General features: G+C 38.9%; 2 protein-coding genes across 8 annotated transcripts; both read left to right on the forward strand.

Moving 5' to 3' along the window:
- The first annotated feature begins 1,123 nt into the window (after positions 1 to 1,123).
- LOC111495742 (protein IMPAIRED IN BABA-INDUCED STERILITY 1-like) lies at positions 1,124 to 7,014 on the forward strand. 3 transcript variants are annotated; one of them, XM_023145905.1, is made up of 10 exons: positions 1,124 to 1,477; positions 1,615 to 2,078; positions 2,657 to 2,941; positions 3,085 to 3,402; positions 4,250 to 4,477; positions 4,570 to 4,667; positions 5,447 to 5,534; positions 5,683 to 6,210; positions 6,317 to 6,449; positions 6,700 to 7,014. In XM_023145905.1, the coding sequence occupies exons 2-10, from the start codon at positions 1,683 to 1,685 to the stop codon at positions 6,708 to 6,710; spliced, it is 2,085 nt and encodes a 694-aa protein (XP_023001673.1). In that variant the 5' UTR covers positions 1,124 to 1,477; positions 1,615 to 1,682; the 3' UTR covers positions 6,711 to 7,014. The 3 variants fall into 3 exon arrangements, with proteins under 3 accessions (XP_023001673.1, XP_023001675.1, XP_023001674.1); XM_023145907.1 differs by having other exon boundaries at positions 1,668 to 2,078; XM_023145906.1 differs by having other exon boundaries at positions 1,674 to 2,078.
- A 1,832-nt stretch (positions 7,015 to 8,846) lies between these two features.
- Positions 8,847 to 20,070, forward strand: LOC111495739 (formin-like protein 20). 5 transcript variants are annotated; one of them, XM_023145897.1, is made up of 18 exons: positions 8,847 to 9,391; positions 10,409 to 11,112; positions 11,184 to 11,405; positions 11,481 to 12,961; positions 13,116 to 13,248; positions 13,368 to 13,439; positions 14,712 to 14,810; positions 14,956 to 14,997; positions 15,915 to 15,995; positions 16,116 to 16,166; positions 16,256 to 16,337; positions 16,423 to 16,517; positions 17,510 to 17,581; positions 17,665 to 17,781; positions 17,867 to 17,935; positions 18,018 to 18,084; positions 18,848 to 18,946; positions 19,021 to 19,359. In XM_023145897.1, exons 1-18 carry the CDS (start codon positions 9,319 to 9,321, stop codon positions 19,128 to 19,130), a joined length of 3,669 nt encoding a protein of 1,222 aa, XP_023001665.1. In that variant the 5' UTR covers positions 8,847 to 9,318; the 3' UTR covers positions 19,131 to 19,359. The 5 variants fall into 5 exon arrangements, 4 of the variants coding, with proteins under 4 accessions (XP_023001665.1, XP_023001668.1, XP_023001666.1 ...); XM_023145900.1 differs by lacking the exons at positions 18,848 to 18,946; positions 19,021 to 19,359 and adding an exon at positions 19,877 to 20,070; XM_023145898.1 differs by having other exon boundaries at positions 18,848 to 19,359.
- The last annotated feature ends 3,069 nt before the right edge of the window (positions 20,071 to 23,139 follow it).

Genomic DNA, 23,139 nt, shown 5'->3' on the forward strand with positions numbered 1-23,139 from the left:
ATACATTTAAAGTAATTAATTATATGGTTTGTTATTTATTATAAAAACAAAATCAATTTAAAATTAAAGAAAATTATTGTGTTGTTTTACTATTTAATCTAAAAATAGCATTAAAAAAACAAGTTAATTAAGTGTATATAGTTTATTGTAAAATTATAAGAAGGATATGGAATTAAAAGGGAGGCCCAAATTGAGGAATAAATCAATAATTAAGATGATTGCAGAAAGACAAAGGCATGCATGCATGCCATAGGGGTCTCCTTTAAGGTGGGTCCCAGTAAAGTCAATGACGTGGGCCCACCTCAGCAGTGAAGAAAGGAAAATGTCATGGTGGCAAAGCTGGCAAAGCTGGCAAAGCTTAACCAAACAGAAACAATTAAAGTAAAGTGATTATAATTATTTTTTTGTTTTCATCATTTTCTTTTTCTCCTACTTTTTGCTTTATAAGTTTCAACCAAGTTGACCTACTTGTTAAACTTTGGAAGGCTTCTATTGATAACACCAACTCCAACATATGTATCAGCCACAACAATCAATGTTGAACTTAGGGGATCAAGGAGGTGAGGGCAACCAATTGAGATCAAAAGCTTCGAAAACATTAGTCACTGCGAACCCTAACCGACACCTCAATTGTTTGGGCATGTCTCCTTCTCGCCATCTTTCTCTGCAACATATTCTATTCTAGAGCCAAATACATGGTTGTCACACGGTCCTAAAAAACCATTCAGTCAACTAGTCCCCCAAACTAAAACCCACTTCCACGTTGGGTGCGGTCTACCACGCGCTTTGTTACCGGGGTAAATAAAGTGGGGCCGGTTCCCAGATATGCGAGCCCAATTACAAAAAAGAAAAAGGCAAAAAAGGGAACAAAACCAGAGAATAAGCACGTACTGCCCCAAACTCTGCCCATTTTCCGTCGTTTCACATCGATCTTGGTTCGGTTCAGACTATACAGAAAAAAACCAAACTACTTTTTTTCTTATTTTATTTTATTTTATTTATTGATTTTACTTAGATTTAAATATCACTAACTTATTTAACTCTTTTAGATTAAATGATCATTCTGTTTAATGATACTTTAAAATTTTAAAATTCAAATAAAATTTAATCTTAAAAAACAGCTATTCTTAATTCTACGCTTTTCGTATTTGTTTATCTTAGGGTGAATTAAGTTCAAAGTAATCAAGTGTTGGGAAGAAAGTTACAATTGGAGGAGAAGTAGATATAGATGGAAGGAATTGGGTTTGTTGACCCGAATTTCATTGTTTACTGCTGCTGTTGGTGCAGTGGGTATTTCACTTTCCGTTGATCTCGCTGTGCTCAATTGTGGAGCCGCGCTTTAATGCCTTCTACTATCCACCATCTTCCGCAATCGCCGCATTATGGATCGAAAACAGTGACTGAGAGAGCGAAACGAACTGTTTTCCCACAGCCGAAGTCACCAAAGCCAAATTTCACATTCCGACTTCGTAACGTGGTATAAAACTCCACCCCCTTCTTGTTTCTGCTCTTCCCTCTTCACTGCACTACTATTTTTCCTTCTCATTTCATTTGGGTTTCAAACAAATCAACATTCCCGCTAACCCATCCCATTTCTGACTTTCCCCATTTCAGGGTCCACTCAGACTGCTTCCTAAAATCTGTATTTCCCATTAATGGTTGTGAAGTTGCAGTGATCCGCCATGGGGTGTGTGAGCTCGAAGCAGGCGGTGTCCGTGACGCCTGCCTTCGATCACTCCGGCGCATTTCGGGACAGTGATTCAACGGCGGTGGGGAGCTCGGGTCGCAGCCGATGTGGCAATGGGGAGATTGAGAGGAGTTCCAAGCCGAAGGCCAAGAGGAAGTCGAAGGGGTCCAGTGAGTTCTATGGGGTTGGGAGCGAGCTGGGTGAATTGGGGAGGGCGAGTTCAAATGGCGGAGGGAATCAGACTTTGAGCTTCAGATTGGGGAATTTGAACAAGTATATTGAAAGTGAGCAAGTGGCAGCAGGGTGGCCGGCCTGGCTCAGCGCTGTCGCCGGTGAGGCCATTCAAGGTTGGATTCCTCTCCGGTCCGATGCCTATGAGAAATTGGAAAAGGTTCCTAGCTTTTTTTCTTTACCCTTTAATCTCTGTTCTTTTTTTTTTTTTTTTTTTTTTTTTTTTTTTGCTTTGTTAATCATATCAAATCCATGTTTTATATACATCTAATCATCTTTTTCCATTGTTGACTTGAGTTTATAGTCGATTAGGATAGTTATACTTCCTTTTAGGGGAAGGGGACAAGTCATTAGTTCTTTGCTTTGTCCAATCAATTCAACATGCCACTGTGGGAGCATGATGGAGTTGCATGCATTTGATGATCCCTTTTCCCTCCATGTTTGTATATTTAAGAAACAAAGAATTCTCCATGGAAAGATTTTTGGTCTTTTAATCAGATCCCCTGAAATCTATCAGCAGGAACAAAGTTCAGTGTATTTGTAATTCTGCTTTATAAAAAGCATTTTGGCATCTTTTCTTCTTTTCTGCAACTGCTTGAATTTCATTGGAACTTTATGGTTGACATTTCTAATGCTCATATGGTGGTAGTTGAAGTTGTTGTGTGTATAGAAAGTTGATTTTGGTCTGGATGGACATGGACGAAATTCTTTCTGCTTCTGGATGTTGAATTTTTATAGATTGGACAAGGTACGTATAGCAGTGTATTCCGAGCACGTGAACTCGAAACAGGAAGGATTGTTGCTTTAAAGAAGGTTCGGTTCGACAATTTTGAGCCTGAAAGTGTTAGATTTATGGCACGAGAGATCGCGATTCTCCGCAGGCTTGATCACCCTAATATCATCAAATTGGAGGGCTTAATTACGTCTCGTTTATCATGTAATATTTACCTTGTGTTCGAGTATATGGACCACGACATTACTGGGCTCTTGTCCTCCCCTGATATCACTTTTAGTGAATCACAGGTATGCTTGGTTTAAGTTTCTGTTATATAGTTATAAAGTTGGGGAGCATTCTTTTGCAGAATATGAAGTGGAAATGAAACTTTATTTTTCTTATGAACAATGATTACAGTAATGAATCCTTGGTTCTTTACCTTTTCACGTAGATTAAATGCTACATGAAACAATTGATATCCGGGCTTGAGCATTGTCACTCACGCGGTGTAATGCATCGGGATATTAAAGGATCTAATCTTCTAGTCGATAATGAAGGGGTGTTAAAGGTAGCTGATTTTGGATTGGCGAACTTCTATAATTCCGGGCACCAGCAACCTCTAACGAGTCGTGTTGTCACTCTGTGGTATCGTCCTCCTGAACTTCTACTGGGTTCAACAGACTATAATGCATCTGTGGATCTTTGGAGTGTTGGCTGTGTTTTCGCTGAACTCCTTGTTGGGAAACCTATTCTTCAGGGAAGGACAGAGGTAATGTTTTTCTTTATTGAACTTCTTAATGTCACGTTCTTCCTAATCTGTCTTCCCAAATGAGAAATTAATGTTCCATTGTAAAAGTGGCTTCTTTAGATAAAATATTCTCTTAGTTGCCTATCTTTGGAACATTGTTTCCTAAAAGAAGAAATTTGTGAAACATCAAAGCAGAGCTTGGAAGAAACTTGATGTGAGAATCCTACATCGGTTGGGGAGAAGAACGAAACATTCTTTATAAGGGTGTGGAAATCTCTCCTTAGCAGACACGTTTTAAAAACCTTGAGGGGAAGCCCGAAAGGGAAAGTCCAAAAAGAACAATATCTGCTAGCGGCGGGTTTAGGCTATTATAAATGGTATCAGAGTCAAACATCGGGTGATGTGCCAGTGAGGAGGCTGAACCTTGAAGGGGGGTGAACACTAGGCGGTGTGCTAGGGATGTGTCAGCGAGGAGGCTAAACCTCGAAAGGAGGTGGACACCAGGTGGTGTGCCAGCAAGGATGCTGGGCCTTGAAGGGGGTGGATTGTGAGATCCCACATCGGTTGGGAAGGAGAATGAAACATTGTTTATAAGAGTGTGGAAACTTCTTTCTATAGACGAGTTTTAAAAACTTTGAGGGAAAGCCCATAGAAAAATATCTTCTAGCGGTGGGCTGTTACATTTGATCTCTTTAATGATTCAATGTTTTACATTAGTGTTTTAATATGAACGATTCTATATTATGGTGAATAATTGTGAATGATGATGTTAGTGGACTGAAATGTCTTCCTTCATGCGTCATGCAGTTCTTACCAAATATGTTATATTTTCCAAAGGTGATACTGACTTTACGTTTGCAACTAATAGGTCGAACAGCTACACAAGATCTTCAAGCTTTGCGGCTCTCCTCCTGATGAGTACTGGAAAAAGTCTAAACTTCCTCATGCCACTTTGTTCAAGCCACAACATCCATATAATAATTGCTTGCGCCAGACATTCAAAGATTATCCTTCGACGACTGTGAACTTGCTAGAAACGCTTCTTTCCGTGGAACCATACAAGCGTGGAGTTGCCTCCTCTGCTCTCACATCTGCGGTAATAATGCTGATTACTTTATGGATATTAGGACCAAGTAATCAGTTTGTTCAATGAATTTTCTAATACTATATCCTTATGGCTCCTTTCAGTATTTCAGTACAAAACCGTATGCATGTGATCCATCAAGCTTGCCAATTTATCCACCTAGCAAAGAGATTGATGCAAAACAAAGAGAGGAGACGAAAAGGTTGGTTTCTCTCATCTTTCTAACATAAAAGAATCTGAAACTTAAAGAGGATACAAAAAGATGAGACTTAATAGTTGTCTATAGATAGGAGGTTACATGTGTTGGACTGTTGTCTATCTCCATCAGCGCGAAAATTTTTCAACTTGGATGTCTATGTAACAACCCAAGCCCACCACTAGTAAATATTGTCCTCTTCGGACTTTCCCATCTGGGCTTCCCCTCAAGGTTTTAAATCACGTCTTTCTGAGTTACACAACGGAACCGGTACTCATCTAGATACTGTTCTCTTTGGGCTTTTCTTTTCTGGCTTCCTCTCAAGGTTTTTGTGCTTTCCCTTATGGGCTTCCCTATTACGCGTTTAGGAAGTCCAGAAGGGAAAGCCCGAAAAGGACAATATCTACTACCAGCGGGTTTGGGCTGTTACAAATGGAATCAGAGTCAGACACTAGGAGGTGTGCCAGCAAGAACGCTAGCCCCCAAGGGGGGTGGATTGTGAGATCCCACATCGGTTGGAGAGGAGAACAGAATGTTCTTTATAAGTGTGTGGAAACCTCTCTCTAACAGACGCGTTTTAAAATCGTGTGGTTAACGACGATAGGTCAAAATAGACTAACAATGGACTTGGACTGTTAGAAAATGTATGTTACAATGGGATTGTAAAGGCTTTGTAAGTAACCAAACTTAAAAAGTTGGGTCCAAATCCAGTTTCTTCTTCTGCTTATTACTGTTATTTGTGTTGTTCTTCATGATCTAAAATCAATAGCATTTGAAACTTTCAGGAAAAAACATAGTGGAAGAGCCCGTGGACTAGATAACAGAAGGTTAATGCGAAATCATCATGGAACCAATAAATTGGCACCAGCAGAGGTATTTCTTCTTCTTCTTCTTTTTCTTTTTTAGAAACAAACCTATGAAAAGCATGCAAAGGAGGCAGACACGGGCTTTACAATTTTACTATTAGTGTCGATCACATTGCAAGGAAGGTTCTCATTCGTCTGCTTAAAATGTTGTACAGGACTCATCAGTCTCAGCTCGAGCTCTGCATACAATTAGTATTAATGCACAAGATCTAAAAGAAGAAAAGGTTACTAAAGCTGGCCAGGCGCAAAAGCTGTCCATTGATAAACTGGAAGACACTATACATGAAACGAATGCATCTCAAGGAGACATTCCCTTCTCTGGCCCTCTACAAGTTTCGACATCGAGTGGCTTTGCGTGGGCAAGACGACGAAGAGACGATGCCTCTATTCAATGTTATTCCAGATCAATTTCACGAGGAGAACTAATTAATGGGCTGGACCATTCTGCTACATCAAGAAGCAATTTGGAGTCCAAGTTTCATGAAAATGTAGACATGTTATCCATGAGCCGCTCAAGTTCCAAGGGTCCTGAATCAAGTGAGAGATCCAAGGTTGTGATAAGGAATCAGTGGGGCAAGTTTGAGCGTCCTGATTCCTTTGATACTTCGGATGAGTACCACTCCCAGGACTTTGCAGTGGCACTTTCTTTGCGAGATGAACTGGGAGCTAAGAGGAATAATCTGGTGAGTTTAAGATCATTAACGCCAGCCCTTTGATGTGTGCCATTGTTTTACAATATTGGAAGGGTTGTTCCACGGCCTAAACCTCCATGATTTGATCTTGTGACAGAGTTATCAGGACCAAGTGGACAAAGTTGAATATTCTGGGCCCTTGTTATCTCAATCTAGCAGAGTGGATGAACTGCTAGACAGACACGAGAGGCATATCCGACAGACAGTTCGAAGATCATGGTTTCAACGAGGTATTGTAACGCATGCTCTGATGGTACAGATGTTTCTTTCCTTTTGAAATTTGCACCTCAATGTCAGCATCTTTCTTCTGATATGTTTACCACATGGTTTTAAAGCCAAGGTAGAACTTCCCTGTCAGACAACTAGAAGCTCACAGCACCTTTGTTGCGAGCTCGTTTGTCTTCCTGTCTGCAGTCGCTATGTTCTTCATGTTAGAATCATCTGTGCTCACATTTTCTCTTGTGGGCTTGTAATTTGTAGGTAAGAATTGATTGCCAATCAGTTGGAAAATTTTGAGAACTGGGCATTCACCCAATAAACTATTGATTGCTGAAGATTTCACAGCAATAAGTTCATAACCAAGGAAGTTAGGACATCGCTGTTCAACACAAACAACAGATATACACACGTCGGAATGTCTTCAAGAAAGCCGAAACGTTTGGATGATCAAACTTGTCGATTTCCTTCCAAACTGCCATTTTTTTTTTTATTATTCTTTCCTCCAATGTTGTAATGTATAGACTAGTACTGATATATGATGAGAAAGTATTATTGTAAATGTTCCTGATTCCTAAACTGGCTGTTTGATTCCCTCGCTTCAATGAAAAGAAAAGTGAGATCTCACGTCGATTAGAGAGGAGAACATGCATTTCTTATAAGGGTGTAGAAACTTCTCCTTTAACAGACGCGTTTTAAAGTCTTGAGAGGAAGTCTTTGAAGGGAAAGTCCAAAGAGGACAATATCGGCTAACGGTAGACTTGGACTGCTATAAATGGTACAGAGCTAAACATTGGGTGATATGCTAGTGAGGACGTTGGACCCCCAAGAGGGGGTGGATTGTGAGATCTCACATCGGTTGGAGAGAAGAACAAAACATTTCTTACAAGGATGTGGAAACCTCTCCTTAGTAGACACGGGAAAGTATTTGAAGGGAACGTCCATAGAGGACAATATCTACTATCTCTGTCTGTCTGTCTGACAATTTTGTTAACAAATCACTGTCTTCATAGAATCGTTCAGATAGATAAGGAATTAAGACATCTAATACGCACATGGGAAAGAAGTCGAATGAAAATCAGATCGTAAATCAAATCATAAACGTGTTGTTTTGTAATCCAATTGATTGGAAGCCAAGGACAAAAGGGAGAGGACATTCAGAATGTACAAGCGAACCATTTGGGTCATGGAACGAGATAGATCCTGCTGGGTGAAGATGGGGGCATGAACTTGAGGGCTCCATAATTGAATTGATAATGTAGAAAAGATGTTAAAAGGCCAAGCAAAGCTTAAGCCACACATGATTTGCCTCTTCCTTTGTCCTCGTCTCCTTTGGTAACTAGCATACATCCTTATTACAAGCTTCAATTCCTCTCTCAATCTCGTTTGCCAAATTCGTTTACTAGATATGGTTCGTTTACTAGAAAAGTTTTGAAGGCATGCTTAGCCCAAAAGTGAGAAAGCCTGATTCAATACTCGAGCACACAATTACTTTTCTTCTTTGTCCATTTCTTTTTGGCACCAATCATGTCCATCGAGGTGATTTCATATGATTTTCTTGTGGGGTCCGCAAGAATACATATTCGTCCCTACGCGAATAACTGTAGAGGTAAAAATCGAATCATCAATCTTTATTCATTAAACTATACGCTAATCTCAAAGTTGAGTACTAAATTTATAATTTTAAGAATTTCTTTAAATTTGTTAATTAAAAGTTTACTTTTTATATTCAATTTAATAATAATATAATGAATTAAAAATATGAATGAATTTGAAATTATCATAGAAATCTAAATGTGTACATTAATTATGAAAAGAAAAATATACTAAACGGTGATGATTTTGGAATTATTCCGAACTTATCCACTAATCTTATGAGGTATGATTCACGTGCACTACACGTGAGGTAGACATCGGTCTTTAAAAGTTTCCAAGTCATACTAATATTTTACTAATACTTTATAAAGGTTACATTAGAATATGATTTTTATTTATTCAGCCCCCATGTTTTTAAAGGTAAGATCTATGCATTAGTTTTCTTTTATATTTTATATTTTACAAAAAGGAATGAAAATCTTTGATTTTTTTATTTTATTCTATTAACTTAATTATTCAACTACTTGACTTGTAATTTTAAAACTGAAATTATTAAGTAAAATACTATTTAATGGGATGACATATTATTGATTAGGATAAAAATATATAAATTATTAAAAGGAAGTCGTTAAATAAAATGAAAACTAGGTGCCACGTGTACGCCACGTAGCAGAGCGGAGTCTCTCTCTCTCTCTCTCTCCCCCCGTCGTTGGGGGAAAATGTTGACGTTGCAGGAAAGTCAAGTGGAGAAGAGCAGACCGCATATAAAGCTCTGCTTTCTCTGCTCTCCTTTTTCCAGCTCCACTTCTCTTCCTTCTCTCTCTCTGTTCTGAAGCTTTCTTCTATTTTCTTCACATTTCTCTTTTTCTTTAACCCATTTCTCTCTCACTCTGTTAGTTTATCCTTTCGTCGAGTCCTTTGCTCCTACATTCTCTCTTTGCTCTTTCTTCTATGATTTTGTGTTCATTCTCCATTTTCATTCTCTGTTGAGTACCTTTGAGCTTTTTGTTAATCTCAAGCTGTTTTCTGCTCTGTTTTCATCGCATTTGCTGAGTTTGTTGTCAAATAAGGCTCCGTAGTACTCTGTTTCTTGCTTCTTCTTCTTTCCCTTTCGATTCTTCTTTGGTATTTGGTGAATTTTCGATTCAACTTTGACATTTTGGGTGTTGGGTTTCTTTTATTTCTTCGGTTTCTGCTAGTACTGAGGTTGCTGTTTGTTGGTGTATTTCCCCTGTTTTTCTGGTGACGTAGATTTGGACCGGACTGGGGGAGGAACAGCGCCATCTGATGGCGCTGTTTAGAAAAATATTCTACCGGAAGCCTCCAGATCGGCTTCTCGAGATTGCGGAGAGAGTGTACGGTATGATCTCCTTTTAATTTCTTTATTGATCTCTGTAAGAGCGACTGCGAATGATGAAAACAGTCTTTGTTACTTCCTGCTTGCATCGTGTCCTAAAGTTTGTTTAATTGACCTCTGTTCTTTACTTTGGTGCACGTTTGAGTATGGTTAGAGTGGTCTGACATACTCATATTCCTAACTGGTTTTTTCTTCTCCATTTCCATGTACACGCTCACTATTGCTGTGTGCTATCATTTTCGATTTTACCTTTCAAGCTTCTCTAAGGTTTTTAAAAAAACGTGTTTGCTATGGAGAAGTTTACACACCTTATAAATGCTTTATTCCCCTCTTCAACCGATATGGAATCTCATAATCCACCCCTTCGGTGCCCCGCGTTCTCACTGGCACTCGTTTTCCTCTCCAATCGATGGGAATCTCACAATCCACCCCTTTGAGGCCTAGCCTCCTTGCTCCCACTCGTTCCTATCTCCAATCAATGTGGGATGTCACAATCCACCCCCTTCGAGGCCTAACGTCCTCGCTGGCACATCGCACGGTGTCACCCCCCTTCGAGGCTCAGCGGCCTCACTAGCATATTGTCTTATGTTGGGTTCTGATACTATTTGTAATAGCTCAAGCCCATCGCTGGTAGATATTATCCTCTTTAAGCTTTCCGTTTTGGGCTTCCCTCAAGGTTTTAAAACGCGTTCGCTAGGGAGAGGTTTCCACACCCTCACAAAGACTTCGTTCCCCTCTCCAACCGATGTAGGATCTAACGCCAAGTAGACTGAGTAGCTGGTATCTTTAACGCCCCTTACTGCAGGGGTTCTATGGTAATGGGGGAAGATCTACAACAAGCAAGTTGAAGTAGTTAATTGTTGCTTTGTTGCCTGGTTCGGTTCATCTAAAGTTTCTTTTAAATATATAAAAATATTTTGTAGTGCATGAACTTTTTGTTGTAAGACAGTCTTTTTATTAAAAAAAAAAAAACCCCATGTTACTACTAGTGAAGAAAAGTTCTCAATTTTTTTTTTTCAGTGTTTGATTGTTGCTTCTCTACCTACGTCTTGGAAGAGGATGAGTACAAAGCATATTTGGGTAGCATTATACCAAAGCTGCAAGACCACTTTCCTGATGCATCTTTCATGGTGTTTAACTTTAGTGAACGAAAGAGGAAAACTAAAACTTGGGACATACTGTCTCAATATGGTATGACAGTGATGGAATATCCTCTGCAATATGAAGGGTGTCCTCTACTGCCATTGGAGATGATCCACCACTTCATTCGGTCGAGTGAAAGCTGGTTTTCATTGGAGAGACAAAAAAATGTATTGTTGATGAACTGTGAACCAGGAGGATGGCCAATCCTTGCTTTCATGCTTTCAACTCTCTTATTGTACTGTAAACAATATGAGGGGGAGCAGAAGACCCTTGAAATGGTCTACAGGCAAGCTCCTACAGAACTTCTCCATGTCCTTTCTCCAGTAAACTCACAGCCTTCTCAAATGAGATACCTTCACTATATTTCTTGGAGAAATCTAGGTTCTTATTGGCCTATACCTGATACACCTCTAATTTTAGACTGTCTGATATTTCGAGAGCTTCCTATGCTTGATGGAGGAAAAGGGTGCAGGCCTATCATACGCATTTACGGTCCAGACCCTTTAACACCAGGAAACAGATGTCCTAAACTTTTTTTTTCCAGTGCAAAGATGGAAAGAAATGGTTTCCAGTATCTACAGGTAAAATCTAAATCAACAAATTTGCAATGACAAGAATTTGGCAAATATTTGAGAGCCCTCTTCCATTGCAGGCTGCAAGCAGAGTGGTAAAAATGGATGTTCGTTGTCATGTTCAAGGCGATGTTGTTCTTGAATGCATCCATTTAGATGGAGATCTAATACACGAGGAAGTGATGTTTAGAGTTATGTTTCACACAGCGTTTGTGCATTCAAACAGTTTGAAGATCAATCGTGATGAGGTTGATGTTTTATGGGATGCCAAGGAGAAGTTTCCTAAAAATTTTAGAGTAGAGGTAGGCTGTTGTTTCTTTTCTGTTCATAGTTTTTCCTTTGAAGCCTTCAAAATTGAAGGAATACTCATATGTCAGGTACATTTTCTGAATGCTGAACATATTGTGCCAAACCTCACCTCAGCAGCAAAAAGTGATGACAAAATCGAAATCGAAAGCAATTCGACTGAGGAGTTTTTCGAAGTGGAAGAAATATTTAGCAATTCTGTTGACGTGCAGGAAGTAATGAGGGATTATGATGTTCAAATGGTACATGCGAATGAAACGAATGTTATAGACAATCAAGTAGTGTTGAAGGAAGATGCAGACCCGCCTACATTCCAACGCTGTAAATCATTTGGAGGGAGTCATGACTTTGACAAGAAGATGGATTGTAACGTTGAAGCAGTGAAGGGCATCACTGTTGATGATGTGACTTTCAAAACAGATGAAAAAATGGACTCTGGTCTTCATGCCGTGAAGGACATTGTTGTGAATTATGGAGATAACAAGACAAATTCTTTATTATTTTCTGGTAATGTACTGAGACGTACAGGGATCAAGGAACTGATAGACGATGCTTATGACATGTTGGAAGGGGTGGAGCATAAAGGGTATGGGGAAGATACTGCTAATCCACACGTTGAGTTAAAGCATCCTTCAAAAATGATGGAAGCTGATGCGTGGAGGCTTAAACAGAAGCCCAAACAGCCTGAAAAACGGGACTTTCTTGTAAAACAGGCAAAACCAAATACTCTTCCACCAGCTCTTCAGGCTAACACATCTTTCTTGCATGTATCATCTCCTAAAGTTTCTTTGTCACCCTCTTCATATTTTCACATAAATGCAAGATCTCCTCCTCCACCTCCACCACCACCACCTCCTCCACCTTCCAATCACTTGGCACCTAAAAGTTCATCATTAGTGTGTGGAAATACACCTAAGCATAGTGCTCCACCACCTCCGCCACCACCACCTCCTCCACCTTCCAATCACTTGGCACCTAAAAGTTCATCATTAGTGTGTGGAAATACACCTAAGCATAGTGCTCCACCACCTCCGCCTCCACCTCCCATACCTGGAGCTCTACCGCAATTATCTCCCATACGGCCACCGGCTTCACATGGAGCTCTGCTTTCTCCACGCCTAACAAATGCTAGAGCTCTGCCACCACCCCCTCCCCCACCTCCTCCATTTCAGAGGACAGCTTCTGCACATTTAACCCAAGGGCGACAGGCTTTAACATCTCCAACAACATGTGTTGTATCATCTTCCCTGCCATCTCCAATTTGTGAAGCACCATCACCTCCTCAACCTACTACTGGTCCTCTTGCACTGGTTCCTTCTTCCAGATCTCCAGGAGGTATGTCTCCACACCTAGGAGCTAAAGGAGTAAGTTCTTCAACTGATGTGAAAACATCATCTATAGTAATGAGGGGACGTGGGTTCTCGCGGAGCACAGGGGTGGCTGCTAAAGTGCCTCAACGATCATCATTGAAACCTCTGCATTGGAGCAAGGTAACTCGGGTACCAAAAGGGAGCTTATGGGAAGAATTGCAAAGATGTGGAGATTCTGAAAGGTAATACAACTTCTCCTAAGAATTTAAGCTGCCTTTTCATTTGATTGTGATATTTACACACTCGAGTAATGTACTTTAGCCTTGGTGCAGTATGTTCCTTGAGACTGTAGCACTTGGATCCTTTGTAATAACCAAGTTTCTATTTTCTTCCTAGTGCACCAGAATTTGATGTATCTGAGCTGGAGACGCTTTTCTCTGTGACTGTCCCTAAACCTATTGCTGATTCAGGAGGTAAATCCGGAGGACGAAGAAAGTCAGTTGGATCAAAATTGGACAAAATTCACTTGGTATTTAAACTTCAATATTACTCCCTAGAAACAAGTTTTTCCCTCCTTTGTGATATATATTTATGGGATCATGTTCCTTACAGTTGGTGCAACTAATTAGGGAGAATGTTTAATTGCAGATTGATCTTAGGAGGGCAAATAACACTGAAATCATGCTAACAAAAGTTCGGATGCCACTGTCTGACATGATGGTAAGCCAAGAAAAGTTATACTTGCATTAGATATTTCTACTTCGGTGCAGACTGATTTTTCCCTCATCAACATGCCAGCACTATGAATGCCAGGATGGTATTGAGTGGCTCTGGCACTACATAACTGCATGTAAATTTGAATTCGGATGGAAGATATTATAGATTAAGTAACTAAATCGTGATTTTAGGAAGAAATGGTGATCTGAACTTTTCATCTTGCTGCTTTCCCATTGATTAGAGTAAGTTGTCTGTTTCATTTTTCTTGGTGGTAAAATTTTCTTCATTCCCAACATGTGTTTTGTTGTGAGATCCCACGTTGGTTGGAGAGGGGGACAAAATATTTCTTATAAGGGTGTGAAAACCTCTCCCTAATAGATGCGTTTTAAAATCGTGAAGCTGACGGCGATTCGTAACGGGCTAAAGTGGACAATATTTGCTAGCGGTATGCTTGAGCCGTTACAAATGGTATCAGAGGCAAACACCGGGTGGTGTGCTAGCGAGAACGCTGGGCCCTCAAGGGGGTTGGATTGTGAGATCTCACATCAGTTGGAGAGGGGAATGAAACATTCCTTATAAGGGTGTGGAAACCTCTCCCTAACATACGCGTTTTAAAGCTGTGAAGCTGACGGCGATACGTAGCAGGTTAAAGCGGACAATATCTGCTAGAAGTGTGCTTGGGTTGTTACAATTGTGCGATATTCTGATGCTGGAATTTTTTAATTTCGCCCATACACATGGTTCATGAAGAACTGGATTTGTAAAAATCTTGAGGTTCTCTGACTTAATATCTCAAATTGGAGAAGCTTTCGAAGGGAATAAAAAAAGAAAAAAAAAAGCGCTTTAAACTTAATAGAAAACATCATGATGTAATTTCATCTTATGCAGTTTTGGATTAGCAAGAATTTATTGTGTTAATATCATGCCGACGCTATGTTTGATCCTCCTTTTCATTTTCATGCTTGCGCACTTTCTTCTTGGGAGAGAGATAGATTGTAAGAGTTGCAGTTTGGTCTTAAAGCTAAAACCTTAGTTTCAATCCCAGCTCATCTTTTCACTATGGTAGCTAATATTTAGGAGTTGAAAAATACAGTATCAAACTGTTGGTGGCAAAATTAGGCTTCCTTTGTGCTTCTTCACGTATTGCATTCTTATTTCCAATTATTACTGAAAAATTTCTCACGTGAGTAAGCTTTGTTTTAGAGCTAGAAGATTATAATGATGGAGCTGATTTTACTTTTTTTACTATAATCGTCAATTCATCATGTAATATAGGCAGCAGTACTCTCCATGGATGAGTCAGTATTAGATGTAGATCAAGTGGAAAATCTTATCAAATTTTGTCCCACCAAAGAAGAGATGGAGCTTCTCAAGGTGAAATATCTTGTGCTATAATATTGGATTATCCTTTATTAATTTTACCATGAAATGATAACCTGCTCTTGTTACATGTATGTCAAACGAGGCTCTTTACTTATGATCAATTAACTGAAGGTTTATTTGTGCTTAAATTCGTAAGGGATACTCTGGTGACATGGATAAACTTGGCAAGTGCGAACAGGTAACTTGCTCTGTTGAACAGGTCATAGCTTTTGTTTCTGCAGTGTAGCATTTAATTGCTTTATACTTGTAGCCTTGTAAATTTAACCCATGGGATAAGCCACCATTCCTTCCCTGATGTGATGCTAGCTTGTATACAGAATACAAGCATCGCTATCATGCTAAGGTCAAAATTGAGTTATTTGAACATAACGCAATAATTCATGTCAATGTAGTACAACTTCTGAGACAGAGATACAATTTCTATCTTAGGAAAAGGCTGGGACTTTGCTTCCATTCAAAGTTCGTGGTGTATCTTTGTGGATCCCACATCGGTGGCAGAAAGGAACGAAGCATTCCTTATAAGGACGTGGAAACCTCTCCCTAGTAGACGTCTTTTAAAACCATGAGGTTGACGGTGATACGTAATGGGCCAAAGCAGACAATATCTACTAGCGGTGGGCTTGGGCTGTTACAAATGGTATCAAAGCCCGAGCGGTGTGCTAATGAGAACGCTAGGTCCCCAAGGGGAATGGATTGTGAGATCCCACATCAGTTAGAGAGGGGAACAAAACATTCCTTATAAGGGTATGGAAACCACTCCCTAGTAAACGCGTTTTAAAACCGTGAGACTAACGGCGATACGTAATAGGCCAAATCGGACAATATCTGCTAGTGGTGGGCTTGGACTGTTACAATCTTGGTCAAAATAGGCTTCTTCTTTGCCACCAGCTTTAAGATCTAACTTAAAAAAGACATCTTTTGGTTTACTGCTAGTTTTTGACTAAATGAGTTCTTTGATTTTTTGCATGTGACATGAATGCCGTTTTGAACAGATGTTTCTGTTTTCTTAATCTTTTATATATAAACCATCAGCACTTTTTGGAGACAATGCAATTACATGTTTTCTTTTCTTCTTTTCATTTGTCCACACATCAGTACTTTCTAGAGATGATGCAAGTTCCTCGTGTGGAGTCGAAGCTAAGAGTATTTTCTTTCAAGATTCACTTCAGCTCACAGGTTTTGTGGTATTTGCAACTCTTCATTTTTATCCTATTTTTAGTTTTGAAACATATAAGAATTTCTTTGATGTAAGCGTACTCTTTTACTCTATATACTTATTCTTGACCTCCTTTGCAGATAGCAGAGTTCAAAAAAAGCCTAAACACTGTAAACTCTTTCTGTCAAGAGGTCTATTGATAGGGCTAATGAATATCTTTCTCCATTCATTTGATATGTGTAAACTCTGAGCCCATTAATTTACATCACTTTTTTAATAGGTGAGGAGTTCTTGCAAATTGAAGGAGATATTGAAAAGAATTCTTTGCCTGGGAAATATGTTAAACCAAGGAACTGCTAGGGGTAAGAAACTTTATACCATGGACATGAAATTCAGGCTCAATACCATTTACCAGCCAAATGGCTCAATACCATTCATACGATGCAGGTTCTGCAATTGGGTTCAGGTTGGATAGTCTCTCAAAACTCGCTGATACACGTGCTTCTAACAATAAGTTGACTCTCATGCATTATCTGTGTAAGGTACTATTCTAGTGTTATCTGTCTTATTGTTAACTTTTGATTTTCTAATTTGGTGGGAGAATAAATGTTGCCTGTTAATTAAGTTATAATCTTATTGAATAAATGTGTGTGTAAATTGAAAGTTACTTCTATCCTGAAAAATATTTGGAAAGTATGAGAGTTGAGAGGTCATATAACATTGGTACTATACTTGTTAAGACATTTACTTCTAGGCTTCCTCTCAAGATTTTAAAACGCGTCTACTAGGGAGAGGTTTCCACGTCTTTATAAGAAATGTTTCGTTCCCCTCTCCAACCGATGTGGGATCTCACAATCCACCTCCTTGGGTCCCAGCATCCTCACTAGCACACCGCCGGTGTCGGGCTTTGATACCCTTTGTAACAGCCCAAGCCCAAGCCCACTGCTAGTAGATATCGTCTGCTTTGACCTGTTACATATCACGGTCAGCCTCACGATTTTAAAACACGTCTATTATGGAGAGGGTCTAACCCTACTTAGATCAGTGTCTCGCACCGTCCATTGACTTACTTTGATACCATTTATAGCAACCCAAGCCCAACCTTAGATATTGTCTTCTTTGTGCTTTCCATTCAAGGGTTTGCCATCAAGGTTTTAAAATACTTTTGTTATAGAGAGGTTTTCACACCTTTATAAGAAATGTTTCGTTCCCTTGTCCAACGGGATCTCACATCATGAGTCTAACTATTAAGTCCATAGGATATGGGGCAAAACTTTAAAGGTGTTCCTGTTGTTACTTTATCGGTTGATGTAGATTCACCTGGTCTGATTTACTTTAAAATTCCCAGATTGACGGATAGAACGTACTGGAATCTCTCTAAAAGTGAAAGATGGGGTTTATGGAATTTAACTTTTGGTTTTTACTAGAAAAAGAGGGATAGGTTGTGAATTGAAGTTTGATATGTTCATGTTCCCCCCAACGTCTCTCGAGTGTGGCAGGTTGATCACAAATTTGGTTTATGCATGTGCCTCAGGTCGTTGCTTCTAAGTCACCATCACTTCTTGAATTTCATCTGGACCTTGGTAGCTTGGAAGCTGCGTCTAAGGTCTACATATTTCATGGCATTGATTGCAATCAATATGATCCAAAAAAGAACTTATTTGACTTGGAGTCTTGCTTCCTATGCAGATACAATTGAAATCTTTGGCAGAAGAAATGCAAGCAATAACAAAAGGATTGGAAAAGGTGAAGCGGGAACTAGTTGCTTCGGAAAGTGATGGCCCCATCTCTCAAAATTTTCGTAAGGTGCCACTTCTTTCTTCCTTCCCCACCCCTCATAGTCACTGTGGACACTTTTGAGTGGATTAAATTTATTATCTTGTATTTTTAGATATTGAAAGGATTTGTTAGTCTTGCCGAGATGGAGGTCAAATCTGTGACCGTTCTTTACTCGGTCGTGGTAATCTTCTAAACTAGATCTTTTATGTTGGAATGAAGTTTGAAGTTATTGTGAAATAAAGGAGACCACTGCATGGTTGCAGGGTAGAAATGCTGATGCACTTGCTCTATATTTTGGCGAGGATCCTTCCCGTTGTCCATTTGAACAAGGTTAGTTAATCTCGACTTTTTTTTTTGTTCATTGTTGTGGGGTCATAACTGTAACGTCTGCAGTTCTGTTCAGTAAGTTTTTTTCATGAGTGATATGAGATCCCATGTCGGGGGAGAGAGAAACAAAACATTCCTTATAAGGGTGTGAAACCTCTCGCTAGTAGACGCGTTATAAAACCGGAGACTGACAACGATACGTAATGGGTCAAAACGGACAATATCTGCTAGTAGTGGGCTTGAGCTATTACAAATGGTATCAGAGCCAGTCACCAGACGGTGCGAGACACTGGTCGGAGTAGGGCTAGACCTTCTCTCTATAGTAGACACGTTTTAAACCATGAGACTAACAGCAATACATAACGGGCCAAAACGAACAATATCTGTTAGCGGTGGGCTTGCATGAGCTGTTACAAATGGTATCAGAGCCAGATACCGGGCGGTGTGTCAATGAGGACGCTGGGTCCCCAAGGGGGTAGATTGTGAGATCCCGTCTCGGTTGGAGAGGGGAACGAAGCATTCCTTATAAGGGTGTGGAAACCTCTCCCTAGTAAAAACCGTGAGGCTAATGGCAATACGTAACGGGCGAAAGCGGATAATATATGCTAGTGGTGGGTTTGAGGAGTAATATATATTATAGTATGTATTTAACTCAGATTGTGGAAGGGATTTGTTATATGGAAGGATGTAATGCAGTTCCATCATTCCTCCTGTAAAACCTAGGTTACTAATCTCAAATTGATTCCATGTGTTCAATTCAACGCAGTTACAGGAACTCTGTTCCATTTTACAAGATCCTTTCTGAAAGCACATGAAGAGAATAGCAAGCAGTTAGAAATGGAGATGAGAAAGCTGAGAAAATCTAACAAGATCGATACAAAACTGAGTTTGGAGCTGGTAGAAACTTTAGCCTCCCAGAAGGTTTGCCAACACTAATGGACAATTCAATTATGACTCTGAATTTCCTCCAAACCAACACAATCTGCTTCAATTTTCATAATCTTGAAGTAAAACTGGAGCAGACCCTCTGCATTAGTTTTGTCGGATGAGGCATTCAAGTTGAGAATTTGAATAGCTTCACAACTGAGCCGGCGTCTATGAACCAGCCAGACTCTCAATCTTACATCCACCAGCCATAACTATCTGTACAAAGCTCTCTCCCTCTTCATATTTCTGGACTTTACCAATTATGTAACATAAGTTTCTGAATTTCTATCCTTTAACGATGTTGTATAGCTCTATAAATAAGAATCATTAAATCATTTACAACATTTTCAACCCACCAGTCAATTTTAGCCATAGCTGCCATCTACTCTCGAGCGAACATCTGTACCAGATCAGGGCTTTGTTTTGTATGCATTTTCCATCTGGGTTCGTCAACTTTTGCTTGCAACAAGCGTTGCTTTTTCCACATAATGCTCAAATCTTAAGTGGGCAATAAAAAACATTCGTATTCGAAGGAAGAATCATAGATGTTCAAAAGAAGTATTTGAAGATTTGAAGCAGGCTTTTTAAGGCTGCTAAACTAGACTGCAAACTGTTGAGTTTTATTTTTTCAATCAAGCTACTGATAACTGGAGGTCTGTATATTCTACCACAATGTAACGGTCGGTTATCTACAATTCGAACACTGAACAGAAAGAACTAAAGGAACAATTTCAAATTTTCACATGCTTTATTCTCCTGGATCTTTGATTCTACTGTGGATGCTTATCTGTATAGTTTCTTATTGAATGATTTCCTGGGGTTCTTCTTATGATTCTTTAACTGAGTTCTATATACTTTTTTCCTGCAGATTGTCCTGTTGGATGGATGATCCACAAGTTGTTGAATGCAGGTTCTGTTCCCGTAGAACCTATGAATCCATGTAACCAACACTGTCTACCTCTCCAGAGTGTATTTGAAGAGCCTGTCTTCCTTCCAGATCCACCCAGTAAACCGTCTTACAACTCTTGAAGAACAGACAACTAATCGTCGTGTCAAGGACGATTAAAATGGAGTACAGATATGCAATAACAATCCCTTCTGACAACATGGAAAGGTTTAGCCTTCCAACACCATTATAAGCTCTTACTACACGGTACTGGAACAAGGCTTCAATAGCAGCCATGGCTAAATTTGCAGGCAGAGCCAAAAGCAATGCTGTGGAAGTTTTCCCTCTAATCAAAACACAAGCTTTGAGTATTGGTAGATAACCACCAAGCCTTTCCATGCCTGACAAAACCAATGCTAAGTTACTGATAACCCAAGTGTTTGCCAGAACTATGGAATACAGGACAGCTCCAGCGGCTGAGAGGAAGGTAGAGCTGGTGGAAGAAGACAAGCCAAACCCATCAAGGAAACTGAAAGCAAAGCAAAGAATTGAAAAGACTGTTGCATTTGCTGAGTGTATGAGGAGTGAGCTGCAAATATGGGTGAACAGAAGTGGGCTGTAAAGGGTTCTGATAGAGGAAAAGGAGGGGTGGGCTGTTGGTTTGGTCTCCTTTAGAGCTTGAATCACCGAGGCTTTTGCAATAAGAAGGAAGGTGAGAGTGAAAGGAAGAGCGAAGATGGAAGAAAATATGGCTTGGGAAAGCTTGAGAGTGAAAATGGAGAAGAATTCAAGGGAAGGAGGGAAGCCTGCAGCATCAAAAAGAAGCCTCAAGCGATAGTGTATGTTTGGAAGGAAATAAATGGAAGAAGTAAAGGCAAAGGTTTGTGAGAGAAGAAGGGCAACTGAGAAAGGGAAGACAAACAAGGCTGAGGTAGAGGTGAAGTACTGATATTTCTGCAGGAAACAGAAGATTGATGTTCTGATGATGCTGCCTGTGCCTGTCTTTCCCATTTCAATTGCTAGAGGTTTCTGCATTCAGAAAGGTGAATCATGAAATGGGTATCTTCCTGCGTGGATGTTGAGGTGTATATATTAGAGGAGTTGGGAAAGTTTAGGTGGTTAAGCCTTTGATGATGCTTTTCAAAATTTGGTTAAATGGATAGCTCAACTACTGAATAACAACAAAATTTGCAAAGACTGAGTAGTTCAAGCCTTCTTTTCTCTACCAAAAGAATAAGGATTTTACAGCCCGTTACGTATCGCCGTCAGCTTCACAGTTTTAAAACGTGTCTACTAGGAAGAAGTTTTCACACCCTTATAAGCAATGTTTCGTTCCCTTCTTCAACCGATGTGGGGTCTCATAAGGATTGACCATCTTTTGAAAACTATTATGATTTATTTATTCGTTCTTTAGACGGGGAGTTGGTATCGAATGGCTAGGCTATAGAAGCATATAAATTCATAAACGAGATAAGAAAAAACAAAGGGCGAATGAATCTTTTAGCATTCTCTTCCATCATATCAACAACTACAACTACTCGAACAGGTGATCGATTAGCCATAGTCCAACAGATAAAGCTTAGTTGAACGAAACTGTAACAGTCTAAGTCCACTGCTAGCAGATATTGTCCGATTTGGCTTGTTATGTATCGTTGCTAGGTTCATAGTTTTAAAACGCGTCTGTTAGGGTGTGGAAAAGAATTTAGGAAGGAGAAAGGAGAAGAATATATATGATGAGGTTGGTAGACACAACATTTGAGGTGGCCTTTCATTAGTTCATACTTCCCTAAATTATCATCATAAGTTCCATCAACTTCCTTACCTAATAATCAAATTTCAACCATTATTTAATCTTAAGCATTCCAATCAATTTCAATTTCCTTTTGCTTCTCAAACACAACACAGTGATTACAGTGTCGGTGTAACTAGTGACCTACAAAGTCACTATATAAACATTTCTAATGTCCAAATATTTGTAATTATGTAAATACATATTAATATTTTGTATCAAATAAATTATTGAAAATCTCGTGTATATTTCACAAAATTTCAAATTAATCCCTTAAATTTATATTAGATTTATAAATTTTTTATTTTTTAATTAAGATTTAAAGAAGGTTTCATAATAATAAATTAAGTAGTAGGTTAAATATCACTTAAATTAATAATGTCAAATGCCAACCAAAAATAATATCAAAGATGTGATTAAGATATGCTATGATTTATTATTATTATTATTATTATAATTTCAAGTTGGATTAAAATGAAGAAATAATTGGAAAGAGACGATTGACCCACTAAAATTGGTCAATTTATTAATCCTTCAAAAGGGATACAGAAATCAATAAATCATGAAAGGTGGCTTCACTTATAAAATACTAACATATGCTAATAATTCGTATTTATTTTACTAATTACCTGAACTTCTCACACTAATAATAATAATACACATATATCTTCCTTTATTTATGTATGCAAAAATTAATTTGTTTTCCTATCTAAGCCAAATAGGATGCCATAAATATGCTAAAGGAGAAACATAAAGCGTTTTTTTTTTGTACAAGTCCACTACTAATAGATATTGTTCACTTTTACCCGTTACGTATCGTCGTCAACCTCACGGCTTCTAATAGAATGTTTTGTTCAACTCTTGAATCGATGTGCAATCTCACAGAGTTCATTCCACGTAAGAGACACATCCTAATAGACTTCTAACTAAGAGACTATCCCGGGTAAATAAATATCAAACAAAACCAAAAAGCACTTTTTTGTTTGAAGAGTTTAGCAATTATTTTGTCGAGTTAATGTCGCCCATAAAGTCGGTCTACAAAAACGTGTCATCTATCCTAAACTTAGGATCTATGATTCTTCATTAAAAATGGCTATTAATTTGTAGTTTAGTCAAGTTTAGCTTGTCCCAAATTAAATTATGAAACCATTTTGAAAAAGATAAATAAATTATATGTAAACAAAAACACAAAAACACGTTAGTCACTTGAAAAAAATTGAGACATGTTTATTAATATTTTTATATTTTTATGTTTTATTGGAAGGAAAGGACGTACTCATATGTCCCAATTTGATCAAACTTAAACATGGATTACAATTAAATATTAAATGGCTTGCATTTATGTTGTTGTTATTATTATTGCTTCAGATTCATTTACACCTTATAATGTATGCAGGACACACACATAAATTTGGGCTTTTTTTAATATAAAAATATAGAAAATTATTTTTGGGCT

This window comes from Cucurbita maxima, unplaced genomic scaffold, assembly GCF_002738345.1.
Source record: "Cucurbita maxima cultivar Rimu unplaced genomic scaffold, Cmax_1.0 Cma_Scf00021, whole genome shotgun sequence".
Lineage (NCBI taxonomy): Eukaryota > Viridiplantae > Streptophyta > Magnoliopsida > Cucurbitales > Cucurbitaceae > Cucurbita > Cucurbita maxima.

Coding starts and splice junctions, on each gene's coding strand:
- LOC111495742 (XM_023145905.1), top strand. CDS start 1,683: ATGGGGTGTGTGAGCTCGAAGCAGGCGGTGTCCGTGACGCCTGCCTTC. Junction 4,478..4,569: donor CCTCTGCTCTCACATCTGCG/GTAATAATGCTG, acceptor GGCTCCTTTCAG/TATTTCAGTACAAAACCGTA. Junction 4,668..5,446: donor CAAAGAGAGGAGACGAAAAG/GTTGGTTTCTCT, acceptor TGAAACTTTCAG/GAAAAAACATAGTGGAAGAG.
- LOC111495739 (XM_023145897.1), top strand. CDS start 9,319: ATGGCGCTGTTTAGAAAAATATTCTACCGGAAGCCTCCAGATCGGCTT. Junction 11,406..11,480: donor CTAAAAATTTTAGAGTAGAG/GTAGGCTGTTGT, acceptor CTCATATGTCAG/GTACATTTTCTGAATGCTGA. Junction 13,440..14,711: donor TGCCACTGTCTGACATGATG/GTAAGCCAAGAA, acceptor CATGTAATATAG/GCAGCAGTACTCTCCATGGA.